This window comes from Seriola aureovittata, chromosome 19 (assembly GCF_021018895.1).
Source record: "Seriola aureovittata isolate HTS-2021-v1 ecotype China chromosome 19, ASM2101889v1, whole genome shotgun sequence".
Lineage (NCBI taxonomy): Eukaryota > Metazoa > Chordata > Actinopteri > Carangiformes > Carangidae > Seriola > Seriola aureovittata.
The window spans coordinates 23725675-23743301 of record NC_079382.1 but is presented as its reverse complement, the minus strand read 5'-3'; the positions used below and the strand labels follow the sequence as shown (position 1 = coordinate 23743301).

Genomic DNA, 17627 nt, shown 5'->3' with positions numbered 1-17627 from the left:
TCCAAAGGTCAGAGCTGCTCTGTGATCAGGTTTCCCTGAAGAAATCTTCAGTTGAAGATGAAGAGCTGAGACTGTGGATCAACAGACCTTTGAAAACCTCCTGCTGTCAGTTACATGTTTGTTCTGTCTCTGGTCGGTTTCCTGGTTGAAGCTGTAGTTTAATTTCTCCTTCACTCATCAGCTTCTTCCAGATTATTTCACCAAGGTAACGTAGCCAACAGCTTTCATCATGTTGACGTCAATGGGCGTTTAACTGATCTGAAAGCAGTGTGAGATCGTAAACACGTAGAATAAAATGCGAAATAATCATAGATTTAATGAGATTGAAGTGAGTTATATACTAATTATTCATTCATTTATTCATCTACCTATTTTCAACCATTACCCTGGTGTAGATCCCGTGCTTGCTTAATGTAACACTTTTATGTCCTCTTGGCTTTTGTTTTGACTTTTTATTTTTGACACCTCACTTCCTTTTCCTCTCTGTCTCATCTTCTACTGTCTCAGCCAAATAAGAAATGAAAAAATTAATTTGCAAAAAACAAAATTGGACTGTTTTTGAGTGAGATTTTCTCGCTTTTTGTTTGGAAACAAAAAAGAAATAGACCATGTGATTTTGTTTTTGTTTTAGAATTAAAAATCAAATAAATCCAAATGAATTTGGTTTTTGGTTTCAAACAAAATAATGATGAAAGGAATTGCCAAAAATGGACCATTTTCATTGGTTAGGGTTAGTGGTTTTTTGATATTGGTTATTATGGTTTTTCGATTATGGTTATAAAACAAATAGATTTACTTTTTTTTTTCATTTTCAAATTAAAAATGAATTACAGATTACCTGATGATACCCAGACCCACAGGGACTGTACACATAGCAAAACCGCCGAGTGCACGTGGTACAGATAACAAAATGGATTCTTGTTTTGAAGAGAGGTTGTTCGAGGAGATCAAGCATAACCAACATTTATTATATTATTCTTCTTTCTCTATTTTCTTTGTGTCTTCTTCTTATACTCTTCTTCTACTTGAGTTTTATAGCGGTCAACAAACAACATTGCGGTGCAATACTACTTCCAACTGGAAATTGTGGATCGGGAAATGCACGTGTCGAAAGCCAGACAACAGATATCTGTGACATTTGACTTCACTTTCTAGAACCATTAATTACCACAAAAATAAAAAAATACATTTCCTCATTATCTTAATTAAAATAAAATGTTACACAGGTGACATTTCCTCTGACAGCCTTTTGCAAATTAGAAGAATATACATGTGATCAAAATGAGACAAGGCTGCTCCAGTCAGCAGTGTGACTGTTTCCCAACACAGGGAGACTCTCCTTCCTACAGTGAACACAGAGACACTGAGGACTCTAGTGACAACATCAAAGACTCCACCCCCAAACCAAACCCCAAACCAAACCCAGGATACAGAGGTTCAGTGAAGGTGGTGTTGAAGGTGTGGAGGTGGATCAGTGAGTCAGAGGAGACTCTGTAGAAGGACAGAGAGCCAGCAGGACAGTCCACATACACTGCTACTCTGTGGGAGGAGGAGGAGGAAGAGGAGGAGGAAGAGGAGGAGAGATGGACTGATGTTTCCTTGTTATTGTGCCTGACAGAGTAACCACTGGCAGAGCAGCTCAGACTCCAGGACTGATCATTCCCACCAAACCTGCAGGCAGCACTTTCTCCACTCCTTCTTATTCCTCTGTATGTCACTGCCGTATCAACCGTTCCTCTCCACTCGACCTCCCAGTAACAGCGACCAGTCAGACCAGTTCTACACAGCAGCTGCCAGCAGCGGTCAAATCTGTCTGGATGATCAGGATAAGGCTGGTCTTTCTCTGTCAACAGTGTCACTGTCCTGTTGTTGTCAGACAGTTTGAGCTTTCTGTTCACTGTGTTTGTGTCCAGTTCCAGTTCACAGGAATCTGATGGAGAGAACAAGACACAATGGCAGCAGTTTATAATTTTTACTTTTTACTTGTTCTACATGGACAACTTAGCTATATTGTTTATTGAAAATGAAATTTGGAGCTTTATTTGTTTTTGGTATGATATGAATGAATAAATACCAGACGTAAAGATCAACAGAAATTAACTGGTTGATGTTTTCCTGTCATGATTCGAACTGAATCCACAACTTACACTTCCTCAGGCCAGGTTTTAACCACTGTTGTCCACCATGGTCCACTCTGGAGGAGGAAACACAGTCAGACCAGCATACTCTCTTTGATTATAGATTAATTATACGGGTCTTATAATACCTTTAAGACACTAAAACATCAAATCTCATTTTATTTCAATCTCTTCTGTTTATTTTGTTGCCAAAAAGTAAGAGGTGGTTGTCCTTATGTCAAGAAAACATCCGACGTACACTCAGATGGGAAAGACGGTGTCATAAGAGTCCTGTCTCTGTTGAAATTAAAAATGTTCTATATATTTACACAAAAATAAAAAAATACATTTCCTCATTATCTTAATTAAAATAAAATGTTACACAGGTGACATTTCCTCTGACAGCCTTTTGCAAATTAGAAGAATATACATGTGATCAAAATGAGACAAGGCTGCTCCAGTCAGCAGTGTGACTGTTTCCCAACACAGGGAGACTCTCCTTCCTACAGTGAACACAGAGACACTGAGGACTCTAGTGACAACATCAAAGACTCCACCCCCAAACCAAACCCCAAACCAAACCCAGGATACAGAGGTTCAGTGAAGGTGGTGTTGAAGGTGTGGAGGTGGATCAGTGAGTCAGAGGAGACTCTGTAGAAGGACAGAGAGCCAGCAGGACAGTCCACATACACTGCTACTCTGTGGGAGGAGGAGGAGGAAGAGGAGGAGGAAGAGGAGGAGAGATGGACTGATGTTTCCTTGTTATTGTGCCTGACAGAGTAACCACTGGCAGAGCAGCTCAGACTCCAGGACTGATCATTCCCACCAAACCTGCAGGCAGCACTTTCTCCACTCCTTCTTATTCCTCTGTATGTCACTGCCGTATCAACCGTTCCTCTCCACTCGACCTCCCAGTAACAGCGACCAGTCAGACCAGTTCTACACAGCAGCTGCCAGCAGCGGTCAAATCTGTCTGGATGATCAGGATAAGGCTGGTCTTTCTCTGTCAACAGTGTCACTGTCCTGTTGTTGTCAGACAGTTTGAGCTTTCTGTTCACTGTGTTTGTGTCCAGTTCCAGTTCACAGGAATCTGATGGAGAGAACAAGACACAATGGCAGCAGTTTATAATTTTTACTTTTTACTTGTTCTACATGGACAACTTAGCTATATTGTTTATTGAAAATGAAATTTGGAGCTTTATTTGTTTTTGGTATGATATGAATGAATAAATACCAGACGTAAAGATCAACAGAAATTAACTGGTTGATGTTTTCCTGTCATGATTCGAACTGAATCCACAACTTACACTTCCTCAGGCCAGGTTTTAACCACTGTTGTCCACCATGGTCCACTCTGGAGGAGGAAACACAGTCAGACCAGCATACTCTCTTTGATTATAGATTAATTATACGGGTCTTATAATACCTTTAAGACACTAAAACATCAAATCTCATTTTATTTCAATCTCTTCTGTTTATTTTGTTGCCAAAAAGTAAGAGGTGGTTGTCCTTATGTCAAGAAAACATCCGACGTACACTCAGATGGGAAAGACGGTGTCATAAGAGTCCTGTCTCTGTTGAAATTAAAAATGTTCTATATATTTACACATCACTAACAGAATCAGCAACTTTTGGAGCAACTTTATTATCATTAAAACACAATGTAATGGAATACACCTGAATTATTAGTTCTGTTGTTTGTCACTCCATCCAATGAGGGGGATCTTCCATCCAGTAACCTTCACACTCCTTAGAGCAATTTCAAGAGTAATGAGACATTGATCATGTTGATGAGTTCTTGTTGTCTGTCCATACCTGAGAGTCTCCAGTCCAGCAGACAGCAGCTTCACTCCTGAGTCTCCTGGATGATTGTAACTCAGGTCCAGCTCTCTCAGATGGGAGGGGTTGGAGCTCAGAGCTGAAGCCAGAGAAGCACAGCCTTCCTCTGTGACTAGACATCCTGACAGACTGGAATCAATAAAACCACAACATTTCAAGTAGTCGTAGGAATCTTCCCTGACATTAACAGGGATTTAAAGAAGCATTTCCAGGCTGATCCCTTTAAGAAATTGCTGATTTCTTACCTGAGAGTTTGCAGCCTATAGCATGGACTCTTCAGTACATCAGACAGCCCTTTCACTCCTGCATCCCGCAGATCGTTGTTACTCAGGTCCAGCTTTCTTAGACTAGAGGACTGGGAGCTGAGAACCCTGGACAGAGCTTCACAGCTTCGCAGTGACAGGTAGCACATATCCAGCCTTTAAAGACATGTGTATACTGTAAACTCTTAATAGTTAATGGGACGGAAAACTGTGCTTTGTGCAGGGCTCCAGGTATAGGTCTTCATGAGCCCACTTGAATGTGAGGAACCGGGTCGGATTGGGTAGGTTCTCATTTTAGCAACAACTCCTCCAACCTGAACAACCACACAGGTTGCTTTTTTCAACCCTCTAATATAACCCATAGGAGTGTATCCTGAAATAGTGCACCTACTGTGGCAGGCGTACCGGACCTCGGTTGTCATGGTTACAATGATAAATATACGGACTGTACCAACAGTGTCGTACCTACCTTTGTTGCCATGGTTACTATAATAATTGTCATGGTTTTGCTAGGTTTAGGAAAAGATCATGATTTAAAAATACCCGTCACTGTAATATAACAATATAACAACAATGTAACATAATTGCTATGACCACGAGAAAAATGTGTATTCTGAGGAGCAGAGTCTATGTGGGTCAGGTCTGGCTGTGCTCGGGTCACCCTCACATTATGTATCTGTTTTTTGAAAATTAATTTATGCACCACATGTGAGTTTTAAATCACGGCTAAATTTTGGACCCATAAAGATGAGGCATAATGTATTCATGCATAAAATCATGGAAGTTCCAGTTTTTCTACTGCAGTGATCCAACACTATTTAAAGTAGTGCACGGGTAAGAACTGCTGTCACATTTTACAAAGCACAATTAAACTTGAAAATATTATCTTTTTAATGAATTGAATTTTTTGAATTGAGCAGTACTTTTTTAGTGTCTTGCTTAGCAGATGAATCCTGACCTGAGAGTTTCAAGTGTACAGTGTGGATTCTCCAGTCCAGCAGACAGCAGCTTCACTCCTGAATCCTGCAGGTTGTTGTTACTCAGGTCCAGGTCTCTCAGACTAGAGGACTGGGAGCTGAAAACTGAGGACAGAGCTTCACAGATCCGCGATGAAAGATTACAACCACCCAGCCTGAATGGGAAATAGTGATGAACAAAGGTTGAACATTTTTTCTGCTGGTCCTCTGTAACTCTATTTATATATATAGAAATTCATCCACCTACAGAGCTTTATTTGAAACTTTGACCACTGGCAGCAGCTTCAGAAGAGCCTCCTCTGAAGCAGAGTATTTCTTCAGGTCAAACACATCCAGATCTTCTTCTGAGGACAGTAAGATGAAGACCAGAGCTGACCATTGAGCAGGAGACAGTTTATCTGTGGAGAGACTTCCTGATCTCAGGGACTGTTGGATCTGCTCCACTAGAGAACGATCATTCAGTTCATTCAGACAGTGGAACAGGTTGATGCTTTTCTCTGGAGATAGATTCTTATCTAGCTTCTTCTTGATGTACTGGACTGTTTTCTGATTGGTCTTTGAGCCACTTCCTGTCTGTGTCATCAGGCCTCGTAACTGTTTCTCATTGTTCTCCAGTGAAAGACCCAGGAGGAAGCGGAGGAACAAGTCCAGGTGTCCATTTGGACTCTGTAAGGCCTCGTCCACAGCGCTCTGGTAGAAATGTTTGGGTTTAGATTTGTCCCTGAAGACTTTAGATAACCGGGAGGTTGTTTGTTCTTCTGACATCAGATTGACTCCAGAGTTGATGAAGGTCAGATGGACATGAAGAGCAGCCAGAAACTCCTGAACACTCAGATGGATGAAGCAGAACACCTTGTCCTGGTACAGGCCGCTCTCCTCTTTAAAGATCTGTGTGAACACTCCTGAGTACACTGAGGCTGCTCTGATATCAATGCCACACTTTTTCAGGTCTGATTCATAGAAGATCAGGTTTCCTTTCTGCAGCTGCTCAAAAGCCAGTTTTCCCAGAGACTCAATCATCTTCCTGCTCTCTGGACTCCAGTGTGGATCTGTCTCAGATCCTCCATCATACTTGACCTTCTTCAGTTTGGACTGAACCACCAGGAAGTGGATGTACATCTGAGTCAGGGTCTTGGGCAGCTCTCCTCCCTCTCTGGTTTTCAACACCTCCTCCAGAACTGTAGCAGTGATCCAGCAGAAGACTGGGATGTGGCACATGATGTGGAGGCTTCGTGATGTCTTGATGTGGGAGATGATCCTGCTGGCCTGCTCCTCATCTCTGAACCTCTTCCTGAAGTACTCCTCCTTCTGTGGGTCAGTGAACCCTCTGACCTCTGTCACCACGTCAACACACTGAGGAGGGATCTGATTGGCTGCTGCAGGTCGTGTGGTTATCCAGAGGCGAGCAGAGGGAAGCAGTTTCCCCCTGATGAGGTTTGTCAGCAGCACGTCCACTGAGGTGGACTCTGTAACATCAGTCAGGATCTCAGTGTTGTGGAAGTCCAGAGGAAGTCGACACTCATCCAGACCGTCAAAGATGAACACGACCTGGAACTGATCAAACCTGCAGATTCCTGCTTCTTTGGTTTCAGTAAAGAAGTGATGAACAAGTTCCACCAAGCTGAACTTTCTCTCTTTCAGCACATTCAGCTCTCTGAAGGTGAATGGAAATGTGAACTGTATGTCCTGGTTGTCTTTGTCTTCAGCCCAGTCCAGAGTGAACTTCTGTGTTAAGACTGTTTTCCCAATGCCAGCCACTCCCTTTGTCATCACTCTTCTGATTGGTCCGTCTCTTCCAGGTGAGGCTTTAAAGATGTCTTCTTGTCTGATGGTTGTTTCTGGTCTGACTGGTTTCCTGGATGCTGTTTCAATCTGTCTGACCTCATGTTGATCATTGACCTCTCCAGTCCCTCCCTCTGTGATGTAGAGCTCTGTGTAGATCTGGTTCAGAAGGGTTGAGTTTCCTGCTTTAGCGATCCCCTCAAACACACACTGGAACTTCTTCTTCAGGTTAGACTTCAGTTTATGTTGGCAAGATTGACCTTTTGCATCAGTTCCTGGATAACAAAAAATGAAAAGATGATGGAAGGCAAGAAAACAACAAAATTGTCTTCATCTCTGAAAGTTTCCAGTTGTGGACAAACAGTTTTTCTGTGTTTAGCTCTGAAAAATTAATACATAACATCTGAACTATGTGCAACTTATTCAAAGCAGAGTTCGTAAATGTAACTTACTGCTCTGCAGACAGTCAGCCAGCTCCTCCTGCTTCATTCTCCTCAAGAAGTTCACCGTGACCTTCAGAAATGCCTCTCTGCTGCTCCTCCTCTGCTCTTCATCATCACCATCTATTAAGTCCTTATCTTCGCTCTGAATCTTGGAGGAGTCTGGGTAATCTGGACTGAGAACTGTCTTGAACTTCTTCAACTCTTTCTTTACGAAACTTACAATGTTCTCCTCCAGCAGCTGGAACAGATGAGATTCAAATATAAACACAATCATTGATCTGAAAGGCTGCTGGTCTCCAAAGAGCAGAATGGAGACTAGGACCAGAATCGTAGTTTGTGGTTGTTGAAGTTAGCAGTAGAAGCTGCATGTGCACATTTACACACCATAAATATGGAGTCCAGATCTCTTTGATGCGGTTGGGCAGATTGACCATTGAGAGCGTCTGAGCTCTGCTGCTGAACCCTGTGGAAATGATGATTAATGAAGATTGTTGAAGCTAGAAATACAAGATGAACACAGTAAATGCTGCTCTTAATATCAAATCTTGAGTTTTAACAGAGGAAACTAAATCTAACGTCAAGAGAAGGCATGTTTATTTATATAGCACCATTCAAATACAAGTCAATTCAAAGTGCTTCAAAGAGGCCTGGAAATACATTAAAATAGAACATTATGATGATGTTAAAATAGCATTTAAAAAATAATAATAATTTTAGGAAATAAAAATAAAAGTATCTGAATAATTCATATCAAGATTGCAAAAAATCAGGCCTGAGACTTAGGACACCATTTTAAAAGAAGTGCTGCAGTGATTAAAGACATTGAAGACAAAATCAAGCTCTGGACTAAAGTCTTCTCAGCAGAGTTGAATAATTCATTCTGACCTCTGATCAGACTTCTGTCCATGTTTGAAGTCAACAGGTCGACCCTTGGACCGGTCACTCTGCAGGGACACACAGCTGGATACAGGAGAACCTGGTTTGTGTTGATGGCTCCTCCTAGAAACACAGGACACAGTATGTAAATACAACACTGAGTGCTGAGCTCTGACATGGAGAAGAGTCATGGACAGTTAGAGATCCTCAACTTACCTCTGAGCTCTGGTCTTTTTCTCACGTTCCCCACACAGAGAGGTTTTAGAGGGAGGGGCTCCCTCCTCTCTGTCCTCACACTGATCCATGGCAGAGCCCCCACCTTCACACCAACACAGCAACATGCTTCATTACAACAGGATTTACATCACACGACCCCAGTTTAGGTTCAATTTTATATTTAGTGGAGTTGGAGAATTTATTTTAATTTTAATTTTATTAAACCAGGAAGGCAGCAAAAACAGTGAGGCCACGAAATTCAAAAAACAAGAGTTACTAAAGCAGGAGAGTTTTTACATATAAATACAACTTTTTCTAAACACACGTTTTCTCTCGCATGATTCAATTTTTATGATTCTGATATTGTTGTGTTTTATTTTGTTCTTTTTATCTTAGTGATTGGTGAAGTGTTAATAATCACTCAAGATAAGGATGTTAATAGTGACGTAATAGTAATGTCAGTGATTTTATGGTTTAATAAAATAAAACCTTGAACCTCAGTTTTGCACATTGCTATCAGCTACAATTAATAACTGAGAAATTAAGAGAGTCTGTATCAACACAAGATGCAGAGCTACAGTAGAAAATAAAGGTGAAGTTAAGTTTAAACTCAGTCATTCTAGAATCAGATTTTATTGTTTGTTATTGTTTTTGTTGATATTGATATTGATTCATTCTACATGCATGTAGCACAAAGGTCCTGACTTGTTGGTTTTCTGTTCCTGTGCTTGCTGCAGCTTTCAGCTAAAGTAAATATAATAAATTAAAATATATTTTTGAGGAGATATATCATGGTCAATAAATTAACTGGCTACAGAGAATCTAAAGGAACTGGTAGAACAGGATAGTTTACCTTTGTACGTCAACAAGTAAACAGGTTTTTATGAGTTAATTTGGCTACTTTACAAAACCAATGCATCATACTTCAGTTAGTTCAGTTTCAGACATATATTGCACTTTTACAATATATGTATATATGATTATTTTTACAACAGGGAATTTGTTAAAAATGTTCATCAACATATCTTCTACTTAAAGACAAAAGTGTTTATTCTAAATGTATAAGTAAAATGACAAAATGTATAAACTTCAATTCAACATTTAAGCAAAACTGTGCTGGCAGTTTGCAATTAACTACATAATGCTACCACCCTGTGGATGAGACAGTGGGAGATGAAGGGGTAACATACAAATGCAGCCTAATTAAACCCTGCGTCAATGTTCAGCAGATGAACACAACAGTGTTACAACCACATCTGCTGTTACGAGATTAGTTTGACAGTAAAGTGGTGAAAAACCGTTGGTTACGTTACCTTTTGTTGTTCAAAAGAATTAAACCGAAGCCGATGAGTTCCTTAGCAGTTTAAACCTATGAACCAACCAGAGAGAGCAACCATGTGACTCACAGTAAGATGTTTTCAAACTGTCTCAGCTCTCGGTGTTCATCTTTAATCTGAAGTGCCGTCTGAAGAAATCTGATCACAGAGCAGCTCTGACCTTTGAAATGAAGAATCTGGAACAACTGAAGTCAAACATTAACAGAATCAATCCTTATCAAAGGATCATAAAGCTCCAACCCTACAGTTTTAACATCAGCGCATCTTATTTTGAAACAAATGAAAGACAGAAATGATCTTCAAAACATGTATCACCAACAGCTGTCAATCATTTCTTACCATAAACAGGACTCAACAGGTCAGAAAAACCAGATTTAACCAACCGGCACTCACTAACAATTATTTATTATAGATGAATCTGCTGATTGTTTTCTAGATTAAATTGTTTCATGTCCAGCACAGTGTCCAAGAGAACCAAGGTGTTGTCATAAATTGTCTTGTTAAATCCAAACCAATAATCCAAAACCCACAAATGTTCAATTTGTAGAGTCTCTCGCTGTAAAACAAAGAAAAGCAGCAGAAAAATCACATTTGGGAAGCTGGAACTGTTTTCTAGCATTTTTACATGATAAATACAAATGCATATATTATTCATAGTTGGTGTTGGGTCATTCTAGTTGCAAATAATTCTGTTATCCCCATCTCTATTCTGACTTTTCACTGTAAACCCAGCTACATCCGTCTGGAAACTTGAATTATATCTCAGGTATCCACCAATCATTTTATAATAAAATAATATTGTATGCAGATGAAGCTCTAATATACATCACAAACCCTAAAACACTTCCACCAGTCCATAATCGGATAACTCCATTCAGCAGAATATCTGGCTTCTCCATAAACTAGACACTAGTCTTTGTTCAACCTCAACACTGATCGTTTGTGGAGTTTTGATTCAGACTTTCAACAAACACAAATCATGCGCATACGCAATCTTGAATTTCTCAAACAGATTTATTTTACAGGTTTACAAAGTTTGATTTACAACTACAAACATTGGAATTATTTGTGAACATCACTTTACAAGCTCAAAATCATTTTGACCCTAAGTACATATAGCTACAGTCAACAACAGTTCACAATAACACCTCATTAAGTTCCTTAACAACAAATCAGACACAGCAAGTTTCCAAACAAGTATTTTAATTGTATTCAAGCCAAATATATGAATCATCACACCCACATTGTTTTCTGATGCATTCGATTTGACGACAACTTAAATGTAATAAACAGAATATCAATTTAACTCATCTTAAACGTGATCTGTGTGGAAATGCAATTACACAAACTGCTTTTAACAGAAATTAACAATCGTTTTAACTAATTTTGTAGTTTAATTCAACCTTTTTAAACCTGTGAAATGAATCTGCATGTGGGGGGAAAGAAAAAAAAAATTGTGTTTGACGACAAGATTTATATTTGTTCAAGAAGAATTGAATCTAAACAAATGCTCAGTGGTGAGGTTAAACAGACTGGGAAAGAAGAAATGCTTTTGTGGATGTCTATGTACAGACACAGCAGAAAACCATAAAACTCAGCACGCAACACTCCCAGTGTGAGACACCGACAACTGCAAAGTTTGACCCTTGTAACTTCAGTGTGTGGGAACTTTTGAACAAAGCGTTTTACAGTTTTCTTCTCTATCAGGACACATGTTGACAAAAACCCTTTCTTCCTTTTACATGTTTTGTTTAACTTCACCTCTGATCATTTGTTCATAATTCACATTCAGACTTTAACAAATACAACTCTCTTCTACACATGCAGAAAGTTGAATTTGTCATGGAGATTTACTTTACAGGTGAACAAATGTTGATTTACAACTACAAACATTGGAATTATTTGTTAAGGTCACTTTACAAGCTCAGTCATTTTGACCCTAATGTGAGTCTATATACACGTATGGGGGGTGAGTCATGTGCATGACTTACCGTTTCTTGCTGGTTTTCGGATGGTGTAGTTCTGATCCGAGGTGGATTCTGCCGTCCCTATGAAAATAAAAGGAAAAATAAGGACATGTCAAGCAGCTCCTCTTCTGACTATGAAATGTTTGAGACAGTCTAAGACTTCAGAACATAAAAGATGTATCAATCATCCATTTAAACCTCATTTAGCATATACTGTAATAAAAACAAGACTTAATGAATAAATCTGAACAAATGATACATGTGAAGAAATTGTAGAAGAGATTCATATATATAAATAAATAAATAAACACATTAGTGGTGAGGCAACACGAAGACACTGGAACATTTAGAGCTTCTGTCAGCGTGTGTGTTACATACAAAGCTCCAAATTCCTGCAAGTGTGTGATACTGATGTTACAAGTAGAATTTAAATTCAGGTGTGAAAATAGGATCTAAATTCTACTTGTAACCTCCCTACACTTAGATTTATGAAGGCAAAAGCATACTGCAGGACACCTGGGTGGTCCTTGGCAGAATATAGCAACAGGAGGATGGGATGATGACATCATCACAAAGGCAGACTCAGGAAATAATATATATATATATATATATAGCTCATATATATATATATATTACAAAAAAAAAAGCGAACAATAAAGCGATACTACACGACTATGTACAAAAGTGTTTTAGAATGACAAAACTCCTGCTGGGCAAGATGTGCAAAAGGTATTGATTAGGGGATGTGCAAAAGAGCACAGTATAGACAATATCTGTCATGTGCAGGGATCATACCTCAAGGTGTCATGTGGTTGATGATTGATGAGGCCAGATGCAGAAGAAAAGGCAGCTGCTGGTCCATCATTGGTGAAGATTAGACTGGAATTCTGGTCCTGATACAGACAAACATGTTTTAGGACAATTCCTTTAGCTCATACAAGTTCTTTATATTCAAACATGTTAGGTCTGTTGTGTGTGTATACAATAAATTGTGAGGATAGATATGAACATGCAAAAATAAATACAATATGAATATTATGAAATATAAATGCAAGGAAATGATGGGTAAACAACTAGAGGTGTGATAAGAATTCAATGTACACACTATATAAGCAACAGACAGAATCCTAGTCACCGCTAAAACGTCTGTCGACAACGTCAATATCGCCCCCTGAAATGTTTGTCGGTACGGTTTGTCAGTCGTTGCACCGATTATACTTTTAGCTAAAGAGCTAATGTTGATGCTACTCACCAGGCTAACAGGAAAGTTGCGAGCTCGGCATCAAACCGCATCTCTTTCCTCTCAGGAGCTGTCTCCAGCAGTGGAAAGCCACATCGAGATTTACTCGTGTTGCTTCTTTTCTTTGCCGTTGAACGTGATTTCTTGTCAGGAGCGGTCCTTCAGGATGCAGATGAATATCGTCTTTTAGGAGGTTCAGCCATTCCTGTGTTTCTGTGATGCTAACTTCAAGCGCTGCCGGAAGTTGTTCTTCCTCTTGGAACTTAAGGCAGTCTTGACGAGCCACCGACTCACAAAGCGTCTACAGTCACAAAGTGGTATTACAACACGGGACAGGTCGGGGCTAGCTGGTGCGCATGCGCATTTCAGTAGATAACACTGAAATACGGGGCGTCGTGTAGCGTAGTGGTCTAAGCAGGTGCCCCATGTGTAGAGGCTACAGTCCTCGCTGCAGTTGGCCCCGGTTCGAATCCCGCATCGGACGGCCTTTCGCTGCATGTCATTCCCCCTCTCTGCCTCCCCGTTTCCTGTCTCTCTCCACTATACTATCAAATAAAGGCATAAAAAGCCCAAAAAAATATACTTTAAAAAAACAAAAACAAAAAAAAAAACACTGAAATACAACAGATGGAGGCCTTGATCATGACATCATCACTGTGGCTGCTTCACACGCTGTTAATTCATTATTTGAACATTTTAAACTAAAGTTCTGGCCACATCTTATATTGCAGCTTTACAGCAAAACCACCAAAGCTGACATTTAAAAGTAAAGCCACATGTTCTTTGCCCACATTGCAAACCAACTTACAGTTTTGATTCTTAGTTCAAACAAAGACATTGAGCTTAACTTGACTGATATTGACACACAAAACGTTTTGATTTGCTTTGACAGTACATAAATCTATGCTTGGATTATAAAATACAATCATGCTTTCCCTTATACTTACATTCAATTTGTGACGTACAAACGTTTGTATTCACTCATTTTGCATTCAGGCCAGTAGATGTTGCATTTTTCACATGAAGCATCAAGATATAAACCCTTTGTGGAACCACTTTGCCGAGAAAGTAAAACCTCAGACGCTGTGAGACTCACATCCAGTACCAGGCAGTTGATTTCTGCAAGCAAAGAAGATACAACAGCCCGGGAAATTTTACTTACTGAGTATTTCACTTACTGACTGTGGACTGCTCACAGAGCCAGGTTTCAGTTCACTGATGCCATGTTGGTTTCTATCACAGTACATGATGTCATGGCACTGTCTCCCCAGTCACCATATGTTGGCAGTCTTTATGTTACGACCCAGCTAGGGGAAAAGGGAAGCAAAATAAAACCAAGTGTTATTGGTAAATCACATTTACTGATTTAATTTATTGCGTAACCAGGAGGGTAAATAATTAAACAAAATACAAACAAGGCAAGAGGGTAACTGAAGTAGGGCAACAGGACCAACAAAGAGCCTAACTATGTGATTCTAACCAACCCAAAAACACAAGAAGCAGCACCCCTGTTCCTAATGTGTCCAACTGTCATGGTTTGTCCTCCATACATACCTGCCTTCAGTAGTTTTTCACTCACTACTCCCTTGCTCACCCCAGCTGCCAACCACACCCACCTCGTCAGTCACTCCATTCACCTGTTCACTCGGCTGCAGCTCATCAGCAATCAAGCCTGGTTAAAAGCTCCACTCTCCTCCACACTCACTGCCAGATTGTTCTTTGTTCCCATGCAAGACTCTCCAGCGATTACCCTTCGTCTGATCTCACGGTTCCGATCCTGCCTGCTCCCGACCTACCCGCCTTGTCTCTGCCCTGGTAAATACTTCAGCCGTTCTGTTTTTGACCACGAATCTGCCTTGCCCCTTCCTGGTCTTCGTCTGCCTGTTCTCGGGGCTGCTCTGAGTCCTCCGCCCCCACTGCTGCAGCGTGTGATTTCTCCTCGTTCCCCCATTGATCATCGCTGGGACAGTGTCATCATTTCGACCATCGTGAGTGTTTTTTGTGTGAACTTTCCTGCTGGTTCTTCGGTCCTCTGCCTGGTACGGCTGCCTCATCAACAGCTTCATTCCGGGCCCTCGGATTTTCCCCAAGTCCCTCCAAGACTGCCATTCCCCTTTGAACTGAACTGTGCTTATTTACCTGCTTCTGCTGACAATAAAAGTGATTACCAATACATCGGTTCAAGTCGGTGCTGCTTTTGGGTCCAAACCTCACTCGTTACACCAACAATCTTTTTCTAAGGGTGTGATGCACAATCAGAATTTAAACCTAGCCCAGTCCCCAACAATCACTACCAGCATCGCAAACCAAATCACAAATTACACACAAATGTTCACAAAGGCGGTACAGAGGCGAGCTGCCTATCATGTCAGCCTCCACTAATGATGTGCGGGCTGGGCTCTTAAACTCTCTTCCTCTGATGCTGAAACGGCAGCAGCTGTGGTGAGGACTGACAGGATCATTGCCGAACCAATAGGAGAAGTCATGGAGTCAGAGGCTCTTCCTCTCTGCTCCAACAGGGACAAGTCATCCATCAGTGAGTGTTAAAATGTTTTGTGCAGCAACAGGCTGTAATAACAAGAACAACTGTAGAGAGAGTCTTTGCTATGCACGGCCGTCTAAACCGGCCGTCTAAACCGGCTACCTGACCGCAGCAGGCTCCTGGATACGCGGTACGAAGGCGCTGCTAACACAGTTAGCATTCATAATTCGAGGTAAACTTATATCTTAGTGTTAAAATAATCTTAGTAGCTAATTGCATACATGTCCACATTTGGTAAATATCACATATATGAGGAGAAAGCTTGTAATATTAGCTGAAGTTACTGTGTGTAAGCTAACTGTGTGGTGTAACCGCTTGTATTAAAACCATAGACCGAGGGAAAACATGTTATAACGTGTTTTAAAATGAGTTCTGCAAAGTGAAGGTGACGTCACCGACCTTAGTGTTAACAGAGACAGCGGGTTGTCAATGTCGGTAAGTCACGGTTACTAAACGATCCCGTTATTACAGTGAACTGTCGTGTCTGGACGAGCTGTTAAAGAGCAGAGCAGCGGACGTGTGTGTCGTGTTTGTTCATATTAAGTTTGGTTCAGTGTTAGTCGGATAGTTTTCAGCTCTAGTTCATTTCATTATTGATGACAGGAGTCAAAACATCTGTTGGAATGATTCTGTCTCTGTCAGAATAAAGAACATCACTGAGAGCTGAGAACCATCATGACATGTGCACCTGCACAATGACTCCAAACTGAGTATTAGTTTCTATTCTATTGTTATTTCATGTAAAACGGTTCAGCAGACTGTTTATTACAACTAAGCTGAGGGAATAATGTATTTTCAGATATCTGTGATCATCTAATCAGAGTGCTGTTTCTTTGGTCTTTTTCTCTAAACTCTACAATATGATATTGATATGATTTCTCTCTATTATAATGTTTTTTCCATCCAGCCAAGGTCTGGATCTTTGGGGACACCTACAACCTCTTGCAGCGATGATGGAGGCCCTGCACCACCTCCACCTGCAGTGTCCACACATGAAGATCTTCTCTTCCCAAACATAGACACAGTGTCTTATATGATAATATAGTATTTTTTAATGTTACACTTGTGGCCATAACATTGTTCAGTCTGATCAGCTCTGCTCTTCCTTGTTCCCTTCACCCTCACTGTCGTATTACACTCTCTGCTCCATGTCAGACATACAGTCACATGACTCTTGGACTCCACTGTAGCTGTAACAAACTGTCAATAGTTTAAAACATTAGAGTTCATATTTCATAGTCCTCAGCCATTACAGTTAATATCAGCGTGCTGTTCCAACAGCATCACTTATTTAGAGGGAGATTGTTACTGGAACAAATAAATATTAACTGTCTCACACATTAGGACTCATGATGAATAATGATTATACTTGTTACTAAAGATTCTGTTGCTGTTGATTCAACTACTTCTTTTTATTAAGCAAACTTACATATGACAGTGAAATTCAGCTTTAACTTCATCCACAACTATTTTATGATTTTAAATAGTGAGTTGATTGTAATTGTACACTACAGTATTTAATGAATCCATTTATTATTCTTTTATACATGTTTCCAGTGTTGTAAATTGTTTCAATTCATGTAGTTTATAATGTCCAATAAAGTTATTAATGAAGCTCTTGCTTTAACTTTGTTGATGGTTTTTATAGAACAAATCTGGTATGAATTTTCACAATAGTAACACGTACAGCATTGTGTGACTATTTCTATGTTAGCTTTAATCAACAACATAAATACTAGAAATATTTAAATGTTGTCTGACAACACTGACAATGAAGGATCAAAAAACATGCTGATGTTAATCGGTAAATACTTTCACCTGTGGAGGTGGTGACAGTGCTAGAGATGATCCATCACTTAATCACAGTTTAATATTTATAGATTCTGATCTTAAAAGTGTTGCTACCATCACCTGTCGACAACTGCAGAAGTGAAGCTGCAGGTAAGAAACTGAACCTGTGAATACTGAAGACAGAATAATAAACTAACTCATCAGCAGTTAGTCTGTCATTTCATCAGTGGAAGATGA

The 17627-nt window shown here is 40.1% G+C and overlaps 1 protein-coding gene across 1 annotated transcript; it reads right to left on the bottom strand.

Moving 5' to 3' along the window:
• Nucleotides 1-1343: 1343 nt before the first annotated feature.
• LOC130160772 (NLR family CARD domain-containing protein 3-like) lies at nt 1344-15123 on the bottom strand. The gene is made up of 13 exons (XM_056363472.1): nt 14913-15123; nt 11842-11898; nt 8514-8616; nt 8307-8420; nt 7806-7884; nt 7431-7659; nt 5444-7253; nt 5178-5351; nt 4202-4375; nt 3933-4085; nt 3425-3471; nt 2718-3207; nt 1344-1470 (listed from the first exon to the last, which is right to left on the bottom strand). The coding sequence occupies exons 1-13, from the start codon at nt 15121-15123 to the stop codon at nt 1344-1346; spliced, it is 3768 nt and encodes a 1255-aa protein (XP_056219447.1).
• Nucleotides 15124-17627: the final 2504 nt, after the last annotated feature.